Source organism: Haliotis rufescens, unplaced genomic scaffold, assembly GCF_023055435.1.
Source record: "Haliotis rufescens isolate VD_foot unplaced genomic scaffold, xgHalRufe1.0.p SCAF_3, whole genome shotgun sequence".
Classification (NCBI taxonomy): Eukaryota; Metazoa; Mollusca; class Gastropoda; order Lepetellida; family Haliotidae; genus Haliotis; species Haliotis rufescens.
In genome coordinates, this window is record NW_025964001.1 from 60,800,739 (window position 1) to 60,822,671 (window position 21,933).

Genomic DNA, 21,933 nt, shown 5'->3' on the forward strand with positions numbered 1-21,933 from the left:
GTTTGTGTTGGCGTGTTTGTGTTTTCATGTCAATAGACAGGTTCATTAGTAAAACATAATATCCCACAGTGGTGCTTACCGGGTTATTGTGTGTGGTGCTGCTGTGCTGAGCAGTAGAAGGATCAGTGGCAGATTGACTGACTCGGGGGTGGGTGGCTGAAGTGCTAGGGACATGTCTCGGGGTGGGTGGCTGAAGTGCTGGGGACATTGACTGTCTCAGGGGTGGGTAATCAGGGTGCTCGGGACTCTAACTGTCTCAGAGTGGGCGGGGTGTCGGGACATTGACTGTATTAGTGATGGGTAATCTGGGTGCTGGGGACATGTCTCGGGGTGGGTGGCTGAAGTGCTGGGGACGTTGACTGTCTCAGGGGTGGGTAATCAGGGTGCTCAGGACATTGACTGTCTTAGGGGTGCGTGGCCAGGGTGCTTGGGACATTAACTGTCTCAGGGCTCGCCGGTGTGTGGGGACATTGACTGTGTCAGGAATTGGTGGCCAGGATGTGGGAACATTGACTGTCTCAGGGGTGGCCAGGGTATGGGGACATTGACTGTCTAAAGGGTGGGTGGCCAGGGTGTGGGGACATTGACTGTCTCATGGGTGGCCGGGGTGTGGGAACATTGACTGTCTAAAGGGTGGGTGGCCAGGGTGTGGGGACATTTACTGTCTCATGGGTGGCCGGGATGTGGGGACATTGACTGTCTCATGGGTGGCCGGGGTGTGGGGACATTGACTGTCTAAAGGGTGGGTGGCCAGGGTGTGGGGACATTGACTGTCTCATGGGTGGCCGGGGTGTGGGGACATTGACTGTCTCATGGGTGGCCGGGGTGTGGGGACATTGACTGTCTCATGGGTGGCCGGGGTGTGGGGACATTGACTGTCTCATGGGTGGCCGGGGTGTGGGGACATTGACTGTCTAAAGGGTGGGTGGCCAGGGTGTGGGGACATTGACTGTCTAAAGGGTGGGTGGCCAGGGTGTGGGGACATTGACTGTCTAAAGGGTGGGTGATCAGGGTGTGGGGGACATTGACTATCTCAGGGGTGGGTGATCAGGGTGCTTGGGACATTAACTGTCTCAGGGCTGGCCGGTGTGTGGGGACATTGACTGTGTCAGGAATTGGTGGCCAGGGTGTGGGGACATTGACTGTCTCATGGGTGGCCGGGGTGTGGGGACATTGACTGTCTAAAGGGTGGGTGGCCAGGGTGTGGGGACATTGACTGTCTAAAGGGTGGGTGATCAGGGTGTGGGGGACATTGACTATCTCAGGGGTGGGTGATCAGGGTGCTTGGGACATTAACTGTCTCAGGGCTGGCCGGTGTGTGGGGACATTGACTGTGTCAGGAATTGGTGGCCAGGGTGTGGGGACATTGACTGTCTCATGGGTGGCCGGGGTGTGGGGACATTGACTGTCTAAAGGGTGGGTGGCCAGGGTGTGGGGACATTGACTGTCTAAAGGGTGGGTGGCCAGGGTGTGGGGACATTGACTGTCTAAAGGGTGGGTGGCCAGGGTGTGGGGACATTGACTGTCTAAAGGGTGGGTGGCCAGGGTGTGGGGACATTGAGTGTCTAAAGGGTGGGTGATCAGGGTGTGGGGGACATTGACTATCTCAGGGGTGGGTGATCAGGGTGCTTGGGACATTAACTGTCTCAGGGCTGGCCGGTGTGTGGGGACATTGACTGTGTCAGGAATTGGTGGCCAGGGTGTGGGGACATTGACTGTCTCATGGGTGGCCGGGGTGTGGGGACATTGACTGTCTAAAGGGTGGGTGGCCAGGGTGTGGGGACATTGAGTGTCTAAAGGGTGGGTGATCAGGGTGTGGGGGACATTGACTATCTCAGGGGTGGGTGATCAGGGTGCTTGGGACATTAACTGTCTCAGGGCTGGCCGGTGTGTGGGGACATTGACTGTGTCAGGAATTGGTGGCCAGGGTGTGGGGACATTGACTGTCTCATGGGTGGCCGGGGTGTGGGGACATTGACTGTCTAAAGGGTGGGTGGCCAGGGTGTGGGGACATTGACTGTCTAAAGGGTGGGTGGCCAGGGTGTGGGGACATTGACTGTCTAAAGGGTGGGTGGCCAGGGTGTGGGGACATTGACTGTCTAAAGGGTGGGTGGCCAGGGTGTGGGGACATTGACTGTCTAAAGGGTGGGTGGCCAGGGTGTGGGGACATTGACTGTCTAAAGGGTGGGTGGCCAGGGTGTGGGGACATTGACTGTCTAAAGGGTGGGTGGCCAGGGTGTGGGGACATTGACTGTCTAAAGGGTGGGTGGCCAGGGTGTGGGGACATTGAGTGTCTAAAGGGTGGGTGATCAGGGTGTGGGGGACATTGACTATCTCAGGGGTGGGTGATCAGGGTGCTTGGGACATTAACTGTCTCAGGGCTGGCCGGTGTGTGGGGACATTGACTGTGTCAGGAATTGGTGGCCAGGATGTGGGGACATTGACTGTCACAGGGTGGGTGGCTAGGGTAATGGGACATTGACTGTCTCAGGGCTGGGTGATCAGGGTGTGGGGGACCTTGACTGTCACAGGGTGGGTGGCCGGGGTGTCGGAGACATTGACTGTTAGGAGTGAGTGACCAGGGTGCTGGAGACATTGACTCTCTCAGGGGTGGGTGATCAGGGTGTGGGGGACATTGACTATCTCAGGGGTGGGTGATCAGGGTGCTTGGGACATTAACTGTCTCAGGGCTGGCCGGTGTGTGGGGACATTGACTGTGTCAGGAATTGGTGGCCAGGATGTGGGGACATTAACTGTCTCAGGGCTGGCTGGTGTGTGGGGACATTGACTGTGTCAGGAATTGGTGGCCAGGATGTGGGAACATTGACTGTCTCATGGGTGGCCGGGGTGTGGGGGACATTGACTATCTCAGGGGTGGGTGATCAGGGTGTTGGGGACATTGACTGTCTCAGGGTGGGTGGCCGGGGTGTCGGAGACATTGACTGTTAGGAGTGAGTGACCAGGGTGCTGGAGACATTGACTCTCTCAGGGGTGGGTGGCCAGGGTGTGGGGACATTGACTGTCTCAGGGGTGGTCAGGGTGCTGGGAACATCTAGTAACATAATGTCACACTTCTCTGTTACTCTCTTCAGTTAAATGCTCATACATACCTATGGCTTTATATATGCGAACTGATAGGCAAAAGATTCTTAGAATTTTGAAATACATGTTATATTAGAATTGTTAATGACAAATATGATAACAGGATGTGAACATCAAACATAATTTGATTTTCTGTGTCAAAATGACATTTGATGGGTGTAAGTCAAGGATGGACATTATAAAAGCCAATTTTTCCTCTGCAACTTAGTGTATTATCCTGTTATGTCAACTGTCATCTGGGTTAGAGCAGATTTGCCAAACTGGTTTCATCAGGAGTTATTGAGTATACATTATTGATTTCCTAATTGTCTGTTTATTGATCATGGAACATGACAAGCCGGTTGGTTGATGGCAGCAATGATAGCGTGACCGGCCAAGCATGACATCCAGCCCAGCCAACTGGCTGCAGGTAGCGTCTCCATCAGAGCAGGTAGGTTGGTTGGTCAGCGGGGATCGGTCAGCTCCACTGTCTGGACCCACACTTCGTTGGTGCTTGTTGCCACAGAACACTATTGATTGTCTACACAGCACTCACTTTCAGTAGAGAATAGATGTTTCTTCTCATCCTGCTAGGCCTTAAGAGATGCGACTCCTTGGATCAATTAGTGGGTGTCCTACTGAAGACTGCAGTGTTTGCATGGTTTGATGTGTTCGATGGTAAGGAGGCTGGGTGACAGTGCTGTAGCAGGTGCTTGTGTTTGGAGGATGCTGTTGTGTTAACCTCCCCCTGCTGCCTCACTTAATTGACTTGCACTTGACTTGCACTGTGTGGGTGTGTTTTCTTCTCTCACATTGTGAGAACCAGGCTGCACAGGATCGTCACAACCCAGGTTTGTTGCCTCACTTGACTTGCACTTGTTACACTGTGTGGGGGTGTTTACTTCTCTCATATTGTGAGAACCAGAGTGCACGGGATCGTCACAACCCAGGTTTGTTGCCTCACTTGACTTGCACTTGTCTCACTGTGTGGGTGTGTTTTCTTCTCTCACATTGTGAGAACCAGAGTGCACGGGATCGTCACAACCCAGGTTTGTTGCCTCACTTGACTTGCACTTGTCTCACTGTGTGGGAGTGTTTTCTTCTCTCACACTGTGAGAACCACACTGCACGGGATCGTCACAACCCAGGTTTGTTGCCTCACTTGACTTGCACTTGTTACACTGTGTGGGAGTGTTTTCTTCTCTCACATTGTGAGAACCAGAGTGCACGGGATCGTCACAACCCAGGTTTGTTGCCTCACTTGACTCGCACTTGTCTCACTGTGTGGGAGTGTTTTCTTCTCTCACATTGTGAGAACCAGAGTGCACGGGATCGTCACAACCCAGGTTTGTTGAGGGTATAATCATTCCGTAGTACTGTTTTGTCTATTTACATATAAGTCAACAGTTATGGGCCAAGAAAGCTAAATTCTGACAAATATAGGTATAATTAAGCGTAGCTTTCGTGGCCACAGTTCAGGTTCATGATTATGCGAGTGACGCTTTCCCGGTATCAAACTCAAGATCAAAGGAATTCACAGATTATATAAGTTATTGACATCATATTGCATAGCTTCTTTGAGAGGCATTTAGGAGTTGAGGACTATGTAAGGCTTAGGTATAATCATGAACAGCTTCTTTATTACAATTAGGAGCGACATTTCGGTGTAGGTTCTAACACTGTTATCAAGCAAGTGATTTTTTTAAGTTGTTCATCCATGACCTTATCCTTACATCATACTGTATAGCATTCAAAAATAACAAATACATGGTCTCTGATAGTGTAACATTATTTTGGACTGTACTGTTAGTTCATTTTGTCAACTTATTCCCGTAAAATTGTTTTACCCGGCCCCAATACCAAAACAAGACAATAAATTCTTTTAAGAATGTCCCACATGTATTGTACATGTGCAGTCAGGGAGAACGCAATATCCCTTCAGATATATATACTTTAGATGTTTATATCAGTCAGACAATAAAATGGTCTCCATGTAGAAGAAAAACTATTTTTAACTTCTATCAAGTGTTGTCAATCTAAACCATTTGAATTAAACAATTGGCAATAAAATGTACTAAATAATTAGAAATTCTCTCTCTTTTTTGTGTTACTGGGCTTTCTTATTTACTATTAAAACAATTAAAAAACTTTAGAATATTTATATCAGTCAGACAATAAAATGGTCTCCAAGTAGAAGAAAAACTATTTTTAACTTCTATCAAGTGTTGTCAATCTAAGCCCTTTGAATTAAACAATTAGCAATAAAACTTCTAAATAATTAGAAATTCCCTGTTTTTTGTGTTTTGGGGCTTTCTTATTTACTATTAAAACAAGTCAAGTGTATTTGAGAAAAAATTGTTAAATATATCCTAAGGCAGTCCTAAAGCTGTTGCCGTTCTGTCTATGAACACTGCAAGTGCTGGTGATCCTTATGTAAGCTGACGGATCAACATTCCGCCACAGCTTCACTGAAGCATATTTACAGAACAGGATTTGTCTTATGTCACCTGTGTTATACAAAGCTCATTAAGAGGTTTACTTTCACATATAGTGGAGATTTCTACTGTAACACTTTGAAATCACTTAGTTGAGTGTGACTCTTGAAAAGTAGCAAGTGACTGGAAGGTGATGTCCAGGTATGACCACGTAAATGAGGATTCAAACTCCGACATTATTGCATGGTGTATGTCTTCAGGCCTCACTACCACTTGGTATCCACATGCCAAGTTCATTGAAAATGATTTCCAAAATTCACATTAGGCTAAAAATAATAATAGTCTTGGTTCTCAGACACTGCCGGGGCGGTCGGGTAGCTTGGTGGTTAGAGTGTTTGCTTGTCATGCCGAAGACCCGGGTTCGATTCCCGACATCAGTACAATGTGAAGCCAATTTCTGGTGTCCCCCGCCGTGATATTGCTGGAATATTGCTCTAAAAGCGGAGTAAAACCATACTCACTCACTCACTCACTCACTCACTCACTCACTCACTCACTCACTCACTCACTCACTCACTCACTCACTCACTCACTCACTCACCCACTCACCCACCCCACCCACCCACTCACTCACTCACTCACTCAGACACATCATCTGCATCGCCTGCATCATCATAAAGTCTGCCACACGTTTTGTTTTTGTTTCCATTTTAAAAAGAATTTTAAAAACCCTAATACCTAAAAACAGGCCCTTTCCCAGGTTGATGGCACACAACTGTTTATTTGGTTACATACTAGTTTGCACAAGCCAAAAAAATCCACTTCATGCCTGCATTACACTTTCAAAAGTCATTGCCAGAAAACCAATTCTTTTCTTTTTTTAAGCCTTATGCGTTTTCATGTGCGTCAGTTTTCACGTCAATATACGTACATGTATCCTGCTTTGGACGAAGTGTACTGAGGTCTCAAGCAGCACCACAGATTATATTCCACTCCGTTTTTGGGAGATTCTGGTTATCAAAGACAATGGACATTTCAAAGGTCCTACTAATGTGTTCTTCCTTTAATTTTCCTCCCACGGTAATATATACTACTCACAAAATGTTGAGGATCACCCGATTCTTTCATATTTATGTAAATTTGTCATGGTATGACAGATCAACTTTTGTAATATGGTATGACAGATCAACTATAGTAATATGGTATGACAGATGAACTATAGTAATATGGCATGACAGATCAACTATAGTAATATGGTATGACAGATCAACTATAGTAATGTGGTATGACAGATCAACTATAGTAATATGGTATGACAGATCAACTATAGTAATATGGTATGACAGATCAACTATAGTAATAGGGAATGACAGATCAACTATGGTAATATGGCATGACAGATCAACTATAGTAATATGGTATGACAGATCAACTATAGTAATATGGTATGACAGATCAACTATAGTAATATGGTATGACAGATCAACTATAGTAATATGGCATGACAGATCAACTATAGTAATATGGCATGACAGATCAACTATAGTAATATGGTATGACAGATCAACTATAGTAATATGGTATGACAGATCAACTATAGTAATATGGAATGACAGATTAACTTCATTCATATGAAAGAATTGGGTGTTCCTTATATTCTTTAGTAGTATAGAACAAGTGTACATTGTACATAGTATGGCTTATGCTGCAATTCCAGCTATTTATACCTCATATTGATATGTTATATATTTGATTTTCCTTTGTAGGTATTTCCATACAGGTCAAACTAGTCTCTCTCTTGAAGCCTCCCTACTGCCTCTCCAACATGTCAAGCTCACCACCTCACAGACCAGGCACAGCAAGGAAGAAGACATCGTCTCCACCCGAGATAAAGATGACAAGGGCACAAGAGCTCCGGCAGAAGCCAATGCAATCGTCTAGCAGACTCAAGGTCAAGGCTGGTCTTCCGGTCGACAAGGGGTTGATAGTGAGGAATTCATTGAGCAGCCTTGGATCTCAAGAGTCTCTTCGCAGAGCCAGAAATTCAGCATCAAACTCCTCTATTAATTCTGTGGGTATGGAGTCATTTACATCTTCTGGAGAGACTTCTTATAAAGCCCCTCAGAGTCCAAAGGCTGAACCAGGCAAATCTGTTATTGACAGGTTATACAAGGCACCTGCGAATGCCAAACATGATTTCTTGAGAAAGTCGGATAGAGCACTGCCAGAAAGATACTATCAGGGAAAGATACCTGGTGAGGAAAATTTTGCAGGAACTGAAAGCTATAAAGTATATGATTGGGTAAATCGCAAAGTGAGATCCCAGGATGATATCCGTGATGAGAAGACGTGCTCTAGTGCTACTGTACTGACACATGCAACCCAAAGGCGAAACTCAGAACCCATAGGAGCAGACAACTTTGTCCATGGCTATAGCAGTGAGATGGAAAATGGGTTTAACATATATGGGCCAAGGTTTTTCCAGGAATACTTTCAGAAGGAATTGAGATGGTTAGCGCCAAGGGTGGACATGTTTCTTACGAGGAGAAATCTCGGCCCTAAACTGCCAGCTGCCACCAATGAGGAGTCTTACATCTGGGAAGAGAGGAAAGCCATTGTGGTGGCCCCAAGGCTGGAAGACCGCGAGGAACTATTTGTGGACATGATTGACATGCTATGTGGAGAGGTGACATGGGACAAGTTCTCAGAATTTGTTCACGAAAAGGAACCACAGGAAATCCCCAAGCCTTTTGTTCATGAGGAGGAAGTCCCCAAGCCTTTTGTTCATGAGGAGGAAGTCCCCAAGCCTTTTGTTCATGAGGTCCGGGAACCAGAGGAAGTCCCCAAGCCTTTTGTGGAGCATGTATCTGTACAGACGGAGAAAGTCAAGTAAGTGCATTAGTTTCATTGATGTCTTGTTCAGTATATACGAATGTTGTTGGTTTCATGTGAGCAGGTGAATGTATTTTAAATAGAATATTGCACTGAGGTGGCTGTGTCTCGTCCAGCCTGGATCTGCGGGAGATATGTCAAGTTGAGCCTGGGTCTGCCAGTGATGTGTCTAGTCCAGCCTGGATCTGCGGGAGATATGTCAAGTTGAGCCTGGGTCTGCCAGTGATGTGTCTAGTCCAGCCAAGATGTGCCAGTGATGTGTCTAGTCCAGCCTGGGTCTGCTGGTGATGTGTCTAGTTCAGCTTGGATCTGCTGGTGATGTGTCTCGTCCAGCCTGGATCTGCGGGAGATATGTCAAGTTGAGCCTGGGTCTGCCAGTGATGTGTCTAGTCCAGCCTGGATCTGCCAGTGATGTGTCTCGTAAAGCCTAGATCTGCTGGTGATGTGTCTAGTCCAGCCTGGATCTGCTGGTGATGTGTCTAGTCCAGCCTGGATCTGTTGGTGATGTGTCTAGTCCAGCCAGGGTCTGCAGGTGATGTGTTTAGTCCAGCCTGGGTCTGCAGGTGATGTGTCTAGTCCAGCCTGGATCTGCTGGTGATGTGTCTAGTCCAGCCTGGGTCTGCAGGTGATGTGTCTAGTCCAGCCTGGATCTGCTGGTGATGTGTCTAGTCCAGCCTGGATCTGTTGGTGATGTGTCTAGCCCAGCCTGGATCTGTTGGTGATGTGTCTAGTCCAGCCTGGGTCTGCCAGTGAAGTGTCTAGTCCAGCCTGGGTCTGCAGGTGATGTGTCTAGTCCAGCCTGGGTCTGCTGGTGATGTGTCTAGTCTAACCTGGGTCTGCAGGTGATGTGTCTAGTCCAGCCTGGGTCTGCTAGTGATGTGTCTCGTAAAGCCTGGGTCTGCTGGTGATGTGTCTAGTTCAGCTTGGATCTGCTGGTGATGTGTCTCGTCCAGCCTGGATCTGCTGGAGATATGTCAAGTTGAGCCTGGGTCTGCCAGTGATGTGTCTAGTCCAGCCTGGATCTGCCAGTGATGTGTCTCGTAAAGCCTAGATCTGCAGGTGATGTGTCTAGTCCAGCCTGGATCTGCTGGTGATGTGTCTAGTCCAGCCTGGATCTGTTGGTGATGTGTCTAGTCCAGCCAGGGTCTGCAGGTGATGTGTTTAGTCCAGCCTGGGTCTGCAGGTGATGTGTCTAGTCCAGCCTGGATCTGCTGGTGATGTGTCTAGTCCAGCCTGGGTCTGCAGGTGATGTGTCTAGTCCAGCCTGGATCTGCTGGTGATGTGTCTAGTCCAGCCTGGATCTGTTGGTGATGTGTCTAGCCCAGCCTGGATCTGTTGGTGATGTGTCTAGTCCAGCCTGGGTCTGCCAGTGAAGTGTCTAGTCCAGCCTGGGTCTGCAGGTGATGTGTCTAGTCCAGCCTGGGTCTGCTGGTGATGTGTCTAGTCCAGCCTGGGTCTGCCAGTGAAGTGTCTAGTCCAGCCTGGGTCTGCCAGTGAAGTGTCTAGTCCAGCCTGGGTCTGCAGGTGATGTGTCTAGCCCAGCCTGGGTCTGCTGGTGATGTGTCTAGTCCAGCCTGGGTCTGCTGGTGATGTGTCTAGTCCAGCCTGGGTCTGCCAGTGAAGTGTCTAGTCCAGCCTGGGTCTGCAGGTGATGTGTCTAGTCCAGCCTGGATCTGCCAGTGAAGTGTCTAGTCCAGCCTGGGTCTGCCAGTGAAGTGTCTAGTCCAGCCTGGGTCTGCAGGTGAAGTGTCTAGTCCAGTCTGGATCTGCTGGTGATGTGTCTAGTCTAGCCTGGGTCTGCTGGTGATGTGTTTAGTCCAGCCTGGGTCTGCAGGTGATGTGTTTAGTCCAGCCTGGATCTGCTGGTAATGTGTCTAGTCCAGCCTGGATCTGCCAGTGATGTGTCTCGTAAAGCCTGGATCTGCTGGTGATGTGTCTAGTCCAGCCTGGATCTGCCAGTGATGTGTCTCGTAAAGCCTGGATCTGCTGGTGATGTGTTTAGTCCAGCCTGGGTCTGCAGGTGATGTGTTTAGTCCAGCCTGGGTCTGTAGGTGATGTGTCTAGTCTAGCCTGGGTCTGCTGGTGATGTGTTTAGTCCAGCCTGGATCTGCCAGTGATGTGTCTAGTCCAGCCTGGATCTGCTGGTGATGTGTCTAGTCCAGCCTGGATCTGCTGGTGATGTGTCTCGTAAAGCCTGGATCTGCTGGTGATGTGTTTAGTCCAGCCTGGGTCTGCAGGTGATGTGTCTAGTCCAGCCTGGGTCTGTAGGTGATGTGTCTAGTCTAGCCTGGGTCTGCTGGTGATGTGTTTAGTCCTGCCTGGATCTGCCAGTGATGTGTCTAGCCCAGCCTGGGTCTGCTGGTGATGTGTCTCGTAAAGCCTGGATCTGCAGGTGATGTGTCTCGTAAAGCCTGGATCTGCAGGTGATGTGTTTAGTCCAGCCTGGGTCTGCTGGTGATGTGTCTAGCCCAGCCTGGGTCTGCTGGTGATGTGTCTCGTAAAGCCTGGATCTGCCAGTGATGTGTCTCGTAAAGCCTGGATCTGCAGGTGATGTGTTTAGTCCAGCCTGGGTCTGCTGGTGATGTGTCTAGTCCAGCCTGGGTCTGCTGGTGATGTGTCTAGTCTAGCCTGGGTCTGCTGGTGATGTGTCTAGTCTAACCTGGGTCTGCTGGTGATGTGTCTAGTCCAGCCTGGGTCTGCTGGTGATGTGTCTAGCCCAGCCTGGGTCTGTAGGTGATGTGTCTAGTCTAACCTGGGTCTGCTGGTGATGTGTCTAGTCCAGCCTGGGTCTGCTGGTGATGTGTCTAGTCTAGCCTGGGTCTGCAGGTGATGTGTCTTGTCTAACCTGGGTCTGCAGGTGATGTGTCTAGTCCAGCCTGGGTCTGCTAGTGATGTGTCTCGTAAAGCCTGGGTCTGCTGGTGATGTGTCTAGTCCAGCCTGGGTCTGTAGGTGATGTATCTAGTCTAACCTGGGTCTGCTGGTGATGTGTCTAGTCTAGCCTGGGTCTGCAGGTGATGTGTTTAGTCCAGCCTGGGTCTGCCAGTGATGTGTCTCGTAAAGCCTGGATCTGCCAGTGATGTGTCTAGTCCAGACTGGATCTGCTGGTGATGTGTCTAGTCCAGTCTGGATCTGCAGGTGATGTGTCTAGTCGAATGTTGATCTGCTGGTGATGTGTCTAGTCCAGCCTGGATCTGCTGGTGATGTGTCTAGTCTAGCCTGGGTCTGTAGGTGATGTGTCTAGTCCAGCCTGGATCTGTTGGTGATGTGACTAGTCTAGCCTGGGTCTGCTGGTGATGTGTCTAGTCCAGCCTGGATCTGTTGGTGATGTGTCTAGTCTAGCCTGGGTCTGCTGGTGATGTGTCTAGTCTAGCCTGGGTCTGCTGGTGATGTGTCTAGTCTAGCCTGGGTCTGCTGGTGATGTGTCTAGTCTAGCCTGGGTCTGCTGGTGATGTGTCTAGTCCAGCCTGGGTCTGCCAGTGAAGTGTCTAGACCAGCCTGGATCTGTTGGTGATGTGTCTAGTCTAGCCTGGGTCTGCTGGTGATGTGTCTAGTTGAGTGTTGATCTGCTGGTGATATGTTTGAGTCCCAGATTTGCTCCAGTGATGATCCTTGGTTTGTCATCCCCATGTATATGAGGGATCATGGGTTCCTCAGTGTTGATAATAACCTCTTCTAAATGTGCCAAGATTTATTCTGTGATAAAACAATGTTAAAATCAGCTTTAAAACAATTCACTCACTCACTACCTGTCCAAACATCTTAACTTAAATCACAAATTATGACAGAATATACAATAGCATCAGGTTAGGCACTGTTGCCCACAGCTGCATTCAAAGGGAATGTTTAATGTGACCTAGGAACTATGGCTGTGATATTTGGTAGGTCTGGTTGATGTGAGAGAACAGTATTATCTCATTGTCATAGTCTCACTCTCATCACATGAAGATCCTGAAGATCTGGGTTAGAAAAGGTCTTCAGCAACCCATGCGTGCCGTAAAAGGCGCCTAATGGGATTGAATGACTTGGTTGATGTATGTCATCATATCCCAATTGCGTAGATCAGTGCTCATGGTGTCAATCACTGGATTGTCTGATCAAGACTTGATTATTTACAGACCGCAATCATATAGCTGGATTTAACAACAAACAAACAAACAAAACAAACTAAATAAATATAACAGGCACCAGATTTTTTAGGATGTTTTGAAACCACTTGATTAAAAATGTGCGGCCTTAGTATTCGATCCCTAAAAGTAATTCATTATAAATAAACTTGTGTCTACTTTGGTAATACTCAAATGCAATGAACTTGTGTCCTTACAGATGTGATGCATGGACCATTACACTGAAACCATTTATGGTGAACAAGCTGGTTGGAGCTGAACCAAAGCATAATATGAGTACAAGCACTGACGACCTGAGGAAGTATGTGAAGCCACGGATCACTGTCGGGACCACTACAGCTGATCTCCAGGAACTGACCAAACCTCGGGGGATTCCGGTAATCCGTGTCGAGGTTGGTACATCAACAGGGGACCTGCATGATGATTGGAGTGACTCTTCCCTCACACCCAGGGCGTCGCCGGTCTCCGTGGTTCAGGATGATGTGTCACCTTCAACCTATAACTCCCTCCATTCTGAAAACCTCAAGAGAAGTCTCATTGACAGGGTGAACAGTTACTACAGGGAGATTAACGTAACCAATCTCCATAGCAACAAGTGGGCAGACAGAAGGAGATCTTCAAAAGCGGTGATGACAGATGATGAAACAACACAGATTCATTCTGAGCTGAACAAACTAGCTTCTGAACGAATTGAGATTATTGAACTTCTTGCCTTACACATTCCCAACTTGCCATCTTGTTTGACAGTTGAACTACTTGAGGCTAAACTCAACTACTCTATTGGACAGACTGATCAGTTGCTGGCCCTTCTGGAAGACTCCTGGGAACTTGAGGCCAGCCTTCCAAGCTCTTCTCGAAGCAAGGAAATGATCAACATCACAAGGGAAATCATCTTCCAAAGCAGAGCTGAACTTGAAGAGTCCAAGAAAGCCATAAAACTGTGTCTGGATGAAGTGAGGCACATCCAAGCTGGAGGCCACAGCAGGAAAAGGTTTCTCAACAGGGAGATCATGAAAATGAAAAGAAGAGCCGAGATTGAAGCCTTCAAGTTGGAGAGAATGTGGGAACAACTGTTCTATGAGAGGTCAAAAAAGCAAGAACAGTTCTTAAGGTCTACCTATCCGAGGTCACCATCAGTTTCCAGCACTGATTCTGCTGTAGATGCTATGGAGAAATATGTTCACTTTTTGACTGATCTCAGGAAAAGAAGTGCATTGGCTGCCTCAGAAGATGAGTTGAATGACTTGAGAATGCGCTCGCACCTGTCTCACTATGACTATGGTGAGCACCACGACAGCAGCTGGGACACCTCCAGCATCTTCTCTACATCCTCACAAGCATCACATGCTTCCCCCAGACACCACAAGGACTACCTGGTGGAACTCAGGAGGCAGATGGCGTTGGAGAGGGAGCGAGACTTTCCGTACTCCCGATCCAGATCAATATCTCCCTGCCGCTGCAGTTTCTCCTCCACCCACTCACGACTGTCCTCTCCCTCACAGGTCGACTCAGGCCTGGGTCAGTCTGGTGCCAGCTCTGCACTACAGCCACAATACTCCAGTAGTAGTTGGTCAAAGAGGCACACTGGACCTGGCTCTCTATACACTGCAAGTTCCAAGTCAACCGCTTACAGAAGGCAAGTACCAACAGTACCAAACGCTTCTGATTGGATATCTCTCTTTTAAACACCATTACCACAAAACAATCTGTTCCATTTTTGTCTTAATGTTCATTGTTATGTTACAGCTCTTCCCAACAACCTTCGTCACTGTACATGTCTCAAGTTGACCTGTTGAGCCCTACACGTCCAAGTTACAGGTCAGCGGGCCGGTACTCAGTCAAGTAGAAGATCAGCAACTTGTCCCTTCTTGTCCAAGAGGGTGCCAACCCCCTTTGGTACACTGGATACCGAGTCCTGGTGAAAGGATGCCAATATTTAAATGGCAAATCAATAAAATATTTAGCCCTAAGCATGTAAACATGCATAATCATGCATTCTTTGTGAAATCCCATTCTAATTTACTAGGACCAGCTGTGTACACTGCTATGACTCAAGAGTCCTTAAACTGCATGCCAAGACAAATTAAGTGGTATGTCGGATGCCGATAGAAGGGGATTTGGCCCCCTGTCAAAGGTACAGGATGGTGGGCAGGCAGTCAACTTTCAAGTATATCATCAACTTGTGACTACTTGTCCAAGGTGCAGATCAGCAAGCAGTGACTCATTCAAGTAGATCATGGTCTCTGACAAAGCCCTATGTCAAGACACCTGTTTTATCTTCAAAATACACCAGACTAACCAACACACTTCTAAACATTTCAGTATCATGTTTGAATGTTTCCTGTTTCTTTACTTTTAAGTATGTTGCCAAGTTAATACTAAAGAAAATGTCCATACTTGTTTTAAGCACATGTATATCCTGTTTGGTTGTGACACTTGGATGTAGAGTGATCTCCCTTTAACTATTTACACGATACTAATCGCTGAGTGTAGCAACTTCTTGTATATTTTCCAGGATGTATAAGGCTTTTCATTTTCTGAAAGGAAATCCAAATTGCCTTTGGTGCCTTAATTGTGTTTAGAATCAGAGATGAGAGAGGGTCAATGGAGTTGAACGTGTAAGTACCAGGATGTTAGTTGACATGATTTGGATGGTCTGTACATGTTAGTCCTCTGACAATTATACATCATGATACGACTCATATAACCTCATTTATTTATTACTTACACAAATCCAAAGCTCTGACTGTGATAACTTGTGTCAAGTATTGTTATGGAATATGTATAGTGACATGTATGTAGTGGGGTGCGCGGTATTACCGGTAGTTCGGTAAATTGAGGTTCGGTCATTGCATGATACATATCACAATATCATGTTTTTATGCTCGGTATATCGGGTGATTTCAAATAGCAATTTTTATCATGTGTTTAAAGTTATACACTTGGCAAATATGTAATCATTCGAAATGTTTCCGTAATTCCAAAATCCAAGTTCACATTCTCACATTCAGCTCTGGTGGTTAGCACCAAGTCATCACTGTCCCGGAGTGTGCATCCTTTCCATATTTATTGAATTAGTAAACATTATGCTGTTCCAGCATCTTGTTTTGTTCCATATTAATATGAACATTAATTCCTGCATTAATGTTTCAAATTGCTTCTGAATTCAAAATTTTGAATTATACAATATATTGTGATACGTATCGCAATACGACCTTGTGCATTGTAAAATACTGTGATACACTTTAAACATCCAATACCCATCCCTAGTATGTAGTATATGTGGAGAGAATGTTAATGATAATATTTGTCTGCTATTTTTATGTAGCAGTTCAGATATTTAATATTTATGTACCGTATTCTGATTCAAGGCAGCTCATTGTGATGACACATATATATATACTACTCAAAAGTTAAAAGAACATGACAGATTAACTACAGTAATATGAAAGAATCGGGTGTTCTTTAACTTCTTTTGTGTAATATAGATATCATTTAGGGAAGACCGTAGAATAAGGGTCTTTTTAGTGACACGTTCTTTCAATATTATAATATAAATAGAATAAATATTGATGAATAGTACATAATAGTGTTAGACTGGGTATATTTATTTGACTAAGTAAGGTAAAAATATAAAATAATTTCACTTCCATCTGTGCAGTGGAGCTCAGTGCAGCCCCCTGGTGCATGAAGTTTACAGAATAACTGATTACCGGTAGTTGAAAGGAGTGGCTTTCAGTATGACATTGGGAAGACTTTATACTAACTGATGAAAGAAAGTTCCTACTAAATGTTTATCACTGTACCCTTCACAATAATTACTGTTGTTTCCTCAATAAGGTCATACCAACTTTCGTTTCATCCAAAGTTTTACAAAATTGAAACCAAAACAAACAGCACATGATTCAATGTTAAAGGTTCAAACCACTATTTGTTGCAAGTTGTTTAAAATCAAATATAAATATTAAACATCAGCACCAGGGAACTATTTTTCTCCTGCTACATCTGGGCATACTTCCCTTGAATATTAAATATTTTTTTAACACAAAAAACACTATTGGCAGGCAGGAGTGTCACCAATGTGAAATCTCTGAGCAAAGCCAGACTTTGAGGGGGGATTGGGTGGGGTGTTACGGATTACAGCTCGCAAAATCAGGTCTGTAGGTTGAAAAAAATAAAATATATATTTTTTGTTTCCTAAGTTAGGAAAATAAAATAAAATTTTGAGATGGGAAGAATATGGATTCATGATAATTCATTGTTTTGAATTTTTAAGAAATATTTTCAACAGTTTTTAATAATAATATTTAAAAAAATGTTTTTATTTTACTAGTCAGTAAATACTTTTGTTATTTTTCTTGTTTCTGGTTGGCAGAATATAAAAACAACTAATTTCCAATTTTATATTTTTTCAATATTTGAGTGTCGTAAACCAAGTTTTAAAAGTGTTTATAAAACAACGTAGGTTGCACTTAATGAATGCATAATTCAAGGTAACTGTGATATAGCTTGTTCACTTGTGAGCACTTTTATGTGAACCTATGGAGCATTTAAAGTGGGCACACTTAATATAATACTCACTCATTTATAGCCTAGGCTTGTGACACACATACATAGTGGCCATGTGCTGTGTGACGACTAACACTGAGATAGCACCAACACGATAATATATGGCAGTCTTACCACTTGTCTTTTTTATCAATGTTGGTTATGATGTAATAAAAAATGTACCCGAGATATCTTGACTTATTTTATATCAAAAACAATGATTGGGCAAACATTGTTTCTCTGATGTATGTTAACATGTCATTAACCATATACTCCGGAACAATAGGAGAGTGAATGAGTGAGTTTAAATTTAAGCCGCTTTTAGCCATATTCCAGCAATATTACAGCAGGGGACACCAGAAATGGACTTCACACATTGTACCATGTCTGGAATCCTGGTCTTCGGGGCAACGAGCGAATGCTTTAGCCACAAGGCTACCCGACCGCACCTCTGGATAATAGCACTCACTCATATGATGACTCACTGCACCAAGACTTATCGAGATATATAATTACACAATAACCAATGAGCTACGAGAAATTACAGATAACCTGTTCCGAGTGAATGAATGGGACAGGTACTTGGGTATTGGTTGGATGGGTCCACAGTAGGACGCAGGTATCCACAGGACTCACGGTTAGTCACGTGATCATATATCGTTTAATGACAATGATAATAAAAAGCCATTGTTACACTACAAGTCGCTAACGTTCACATTTCTTTCTGCCTACGCATCCATTCCTTCTGACTGAGTAAAGATAAAGCTTCAGTCAACTTGAGTGTATGCATGACAAGATTGTTTTATACATATATCTAAATAGTTTTTGCCAGGGCTCCCGGAAAACAGTTCGCAATTGGACATTAAGTCACCAGCTCTTGAAACCTACAGTGGGTACCCGGGTAGGGTCAGGTAATAGGGGGTCGGACACCTTGGTATCAAATTTGTACTTGTCCCAGCCCTTGTCCAGATCCTTTGTCAAGGGACACCATTCATTCAAGTTATTACACATGATCATTCTCTGATCGGTAATATGGCATGATGACTTACCATACTATATCAAAATATTGAAAATAAGGTTTTCTATTCCTATGCTTTTTCTCAATACAAATCACTAGATTTTCTGGTCCGCTCTAGATTATTTACAGGCAGCGGTCACATAGCTGGTATAGTGTTGAGTGTGGTATTAAGTAACAATCAAAACCTAAGTACATCTGCTACAAGCCTGACAGGGGACTTGTCCCAAGTATTGAGCATCAGATCACCTAGCTCAAATGTGTGTGTCTGTCAATCTTGATATGCTACATTTTCAACATCTCAGAAGAACAAAGGGGACCAGTTACTTACATGACATTAATATATATATATATATTTTACGCACATTATCAATTTTCAAAATGTTACCTATCTGCAGCTAAGCAAGGGTTAGCACACAGCCGAGATCTTACTGGTAAGTATGCCACATCATAAACCTCCAGTGACTTAATGCTATTGTTCTCTAGTCGTCTTAAGTCGCGTTATATAATATCCTGGGGATTTTATATCATTTCCCAGTCATATTTGTTATATAATATGTTATAATATCCTGGCGATTTTATGTATCTTTTAAGATTGTAACATATGAATGTTTATCACTAGAAATTTATTTTGAATTTTAACACAATGTAATGAAATGTAAAATCAAATGACAAATGAACACGCAACCTTCGTATCTGAAGCCAGTTGAGTGTACCGCAAGGCTACAGAGGCGCTGATAAATCACAATGCTTTTAAGAATGTCTTTTTCAAGTACCATACGCCAGCAACACGCCCGTTTCTTAGGTTCATTGAAAGTATGTTTGAAACATAAAAATGTTGATAAAGGTTGTTTTAAGTTTAATTTTTGGTTTATAAGTTGTATAAAACTCTTATCCTTGGGATAACCTCAGGGCTTTTATCCCGCGAATGCAGGTTTAAAATATCCTAAAAACCCTCGGACGTGCTACACATATCTTCCAAAGACATCGAAGCCCGGGTTTAAAGCCTGCTCCCACATGGAGACAAACACATTATACGGCTGTAAAATATCAGACAACAACACCTTCAGGTTGACGAGGGTTGCCCCACATTCATAAAAACAACAAGGCAATCCATACAGCTTTGGCTTTATTGGTAACGTGAAACATGATAGTGTATGATACATTTACCAAAACATATTTTCTGCAGTAGAAGTACAGTGACAGTACAATCAGAGGGAGTGGTGGAGGTAGAGAGAGGACACACCCAGCTGCCTGTCACCCCAGCCAGCTCTCTGCCAGGCCCTAGTGTCGCCTGGTTGCCATCGTACATTATACTGGCAATCGATAAAACATGATCACAAACTTGGAACATAAACTTGAGATGATTGCCGGCTACTTGACCTAGTAGGTGACTGCAGGCATGGAGAGGACAGTGCAGCTGTGATAAACCAAACACAACATGAACTTAACACATTTATTCTAAGCAATGGACTATTAAGCATGTACTGGAACATTTAATGTGGACCCTGTTGAACAGAGGAACATATTCCCTCACAACAGGGTGCAGCTCGAACAGTTTAAACTGAGGCAGTATACGTCTCAGTGATCATTGGACTTGGTACTGAGTCAGTATACATCTCAGTGATCATTGGACTTGGTACTGAGGCAGTATATGTCTCAGTGATCATTGGACTTGGTACTGAGGCAGTATACGTCTCAGTGATCATTGGACTTGGTACTGAGGCAGTGTACGTCTCAGTGATCATTGGACTTGGTACTGAGGCAGTACACGTCTCAGTGATCATTGGACTTGGTACTGAGGCAGTACACGTCTCAGTGATCATTGGACTTGGTACTGAGGCAGTATATGTCTCAGTGATCTGTCAGACTTGGTACTGAGACAGTACACGTCTCAGTGATCATTGGACTTGGTACTGAGGCAGTATACATCTCAGTGATCATTGGACTTGGTACTGAGGCAGTATATGTCTCAGTGATCATTGGACTTGGTACTGAGGCAGTACACGTCTCAGTGATCATTGGACTTGGTACTGAGGCAGTATGTCTCAGTGATCATCTGTCTTATACGTCCCCTGTCGTACACTGGTATATACCAACAGCGTCAACACTTGGTACCATTGTGTCCTCCGATTCCTCTGACTTACACTGGTATCAACAGAGTCAACACTGACTAACATCACATGTCGGTGGTTCATAGTAATAAGTGTGACATTCATATTCTTTATTTTGAGACCATCATGGTTTGTTCATAAATAACATTTTGAGATCACAGATCATCTGATAATTGTTTTATGGACTATATATCACATAACAGCCATTTCCTTAGCTACATTTTGCTTGCTTGCAGACCAGTGTCCAGAGAACTCAGTTTGTTATTATAATCTATTATTTGGTAAAATTTATTGAGCTCCTAAACATTAAAAAAATAAGAACAGGCTGATCAAACAAAAATCCCCTCCCCACTGAAAATCAAATGGTTGCTCCCTTTTGTTGCTGTATCCAGTAACACCAAGACAACCGGACATGTTGAGTGAGTGAGTTGGGTTTAACGCCACTTTTAACACTATTCCAGTTTTATCACGGTGTGTCAGCTTAATGTGGGAGGAAAGCCCGAAGTGATGCATGTCTCGGACGTTTAACCACTTTGGTGAAACCCACAAGCACGGGTATGGTGCTGACAAACCTAGAAACATAATCAGGGTGAACCAGGATTCGAACCCACAATCATAGGTTTCTGGTGTGTCCAAAGGATGCAACTCTGCACAGCGAATTGCGGCGCCTTAGACGACTGGGCCACCCTTGCCCCACACCGGACATGTCGACTGTCCGAACTTATTAGATAACGTAACAAACATGGAACTTCGGTCTGCAACACAAGTATTTCAATTGATGTACCAGGACAAAACTTCATGTGGGTATGTTTAGTTAACAAATATTACATTTGATTCTTTAGACAAAACATCATGAATGTAATACAATGACAAAAATTGAATAAAAGTGGATTATGTTGACGGCAAAGCAATTGTGACCATCCTTGTAGCTACTAAGTCAGTCTGACATCAAATGTTTAAGCTGAATGATGTAGGTTAACTGCAGAAGATGAGATATTTTAGAAGAGCTTCACAGGGTTACTGATCTCCTGAAGATGGAGGCCAGGTGAGGGAGACACTGCCTGGATGGCTGTGCGTGAGTTTGGTTAACGCTGCTTTGAACAGCATTCCAGTCATATCACAGCATGTCAGCTTATCGTGGGAGGAAAGCCCGAAGTATGTAGGTGCCAGATGTTTACCACTTTGGTGAAACCCACGGGTGTGGTGCTGACAACACTCGAAACAATCCAGGCAAACCCCGGTTTTGACCCCATGATCACAGGTTCCTGACATGCCCAAGGGATGCAACTCTGCACAAGAAATTGCCACGTCTTAGACAAGTGGGTCAGGCAGGTGTAAGGCTGGATACACAAGCAGCATATAGTAAAACTGGTCAAGCACTTGACGAAGCCCCAGTCAAACATCATCCTTCAATACACATCAAACAGCACAGTGTCAACAGAGGGTTAGCTTTCCTACACATATCACCAACATTACGTCCATCACAACCGAAATATCTGCAAAGTTATCAGAGGAACGAGAAGGTTCAACAACGACTTGAGCGTCTCCGCACAATACATCTGTCTGGGCTGTACATCTCAAACAGTATTTACACGCCATCTCCACACGTAACACAAGAGGCAAAACATTTCTCTCATGTGGGGTTAGCAATATACAAGTTATCTTAGTTGACAATGACATACAAGGAAAACATTCATGACAAGATACAGAGCTGTGACCTGTG

The 21,933-nt window shown here is 44.9% G+C and overlaps 1 protein-coding gene across 1 annotated transcript; it reads left to right on the forward strand.

Annotated features, from left to right (window-relative positions):
* The first annotated feature begins 4,277 nt into the window (after positions 1 to 4,277).
* LOC124132326 lies at positions 4,278 to 17,268 on the forward strand. The gene is made up of 4 exons (XM_048403210.1): positions 4,278 to 4,427; positions 7,283 to 8,405; positions 12,733 to 14,169; positions 14,280 to 17,268. Exons 2-4 carry the CDS (start codon positions 7,342 to 7,344, stop codon positions 14,377 to 14,379), a joined length of 2,601 nt encoding a protein of 866 aa, XP_048259167.1. The 5' UTR covers positions 4,278 to 4,427; positions 7,283 to 7,341; the 3' UTR covers positions 14,380 to 17,268.
* The last annotated feature ends 4,665 nt before the right edge of the window (positions 17,269 to 21,933 follow it).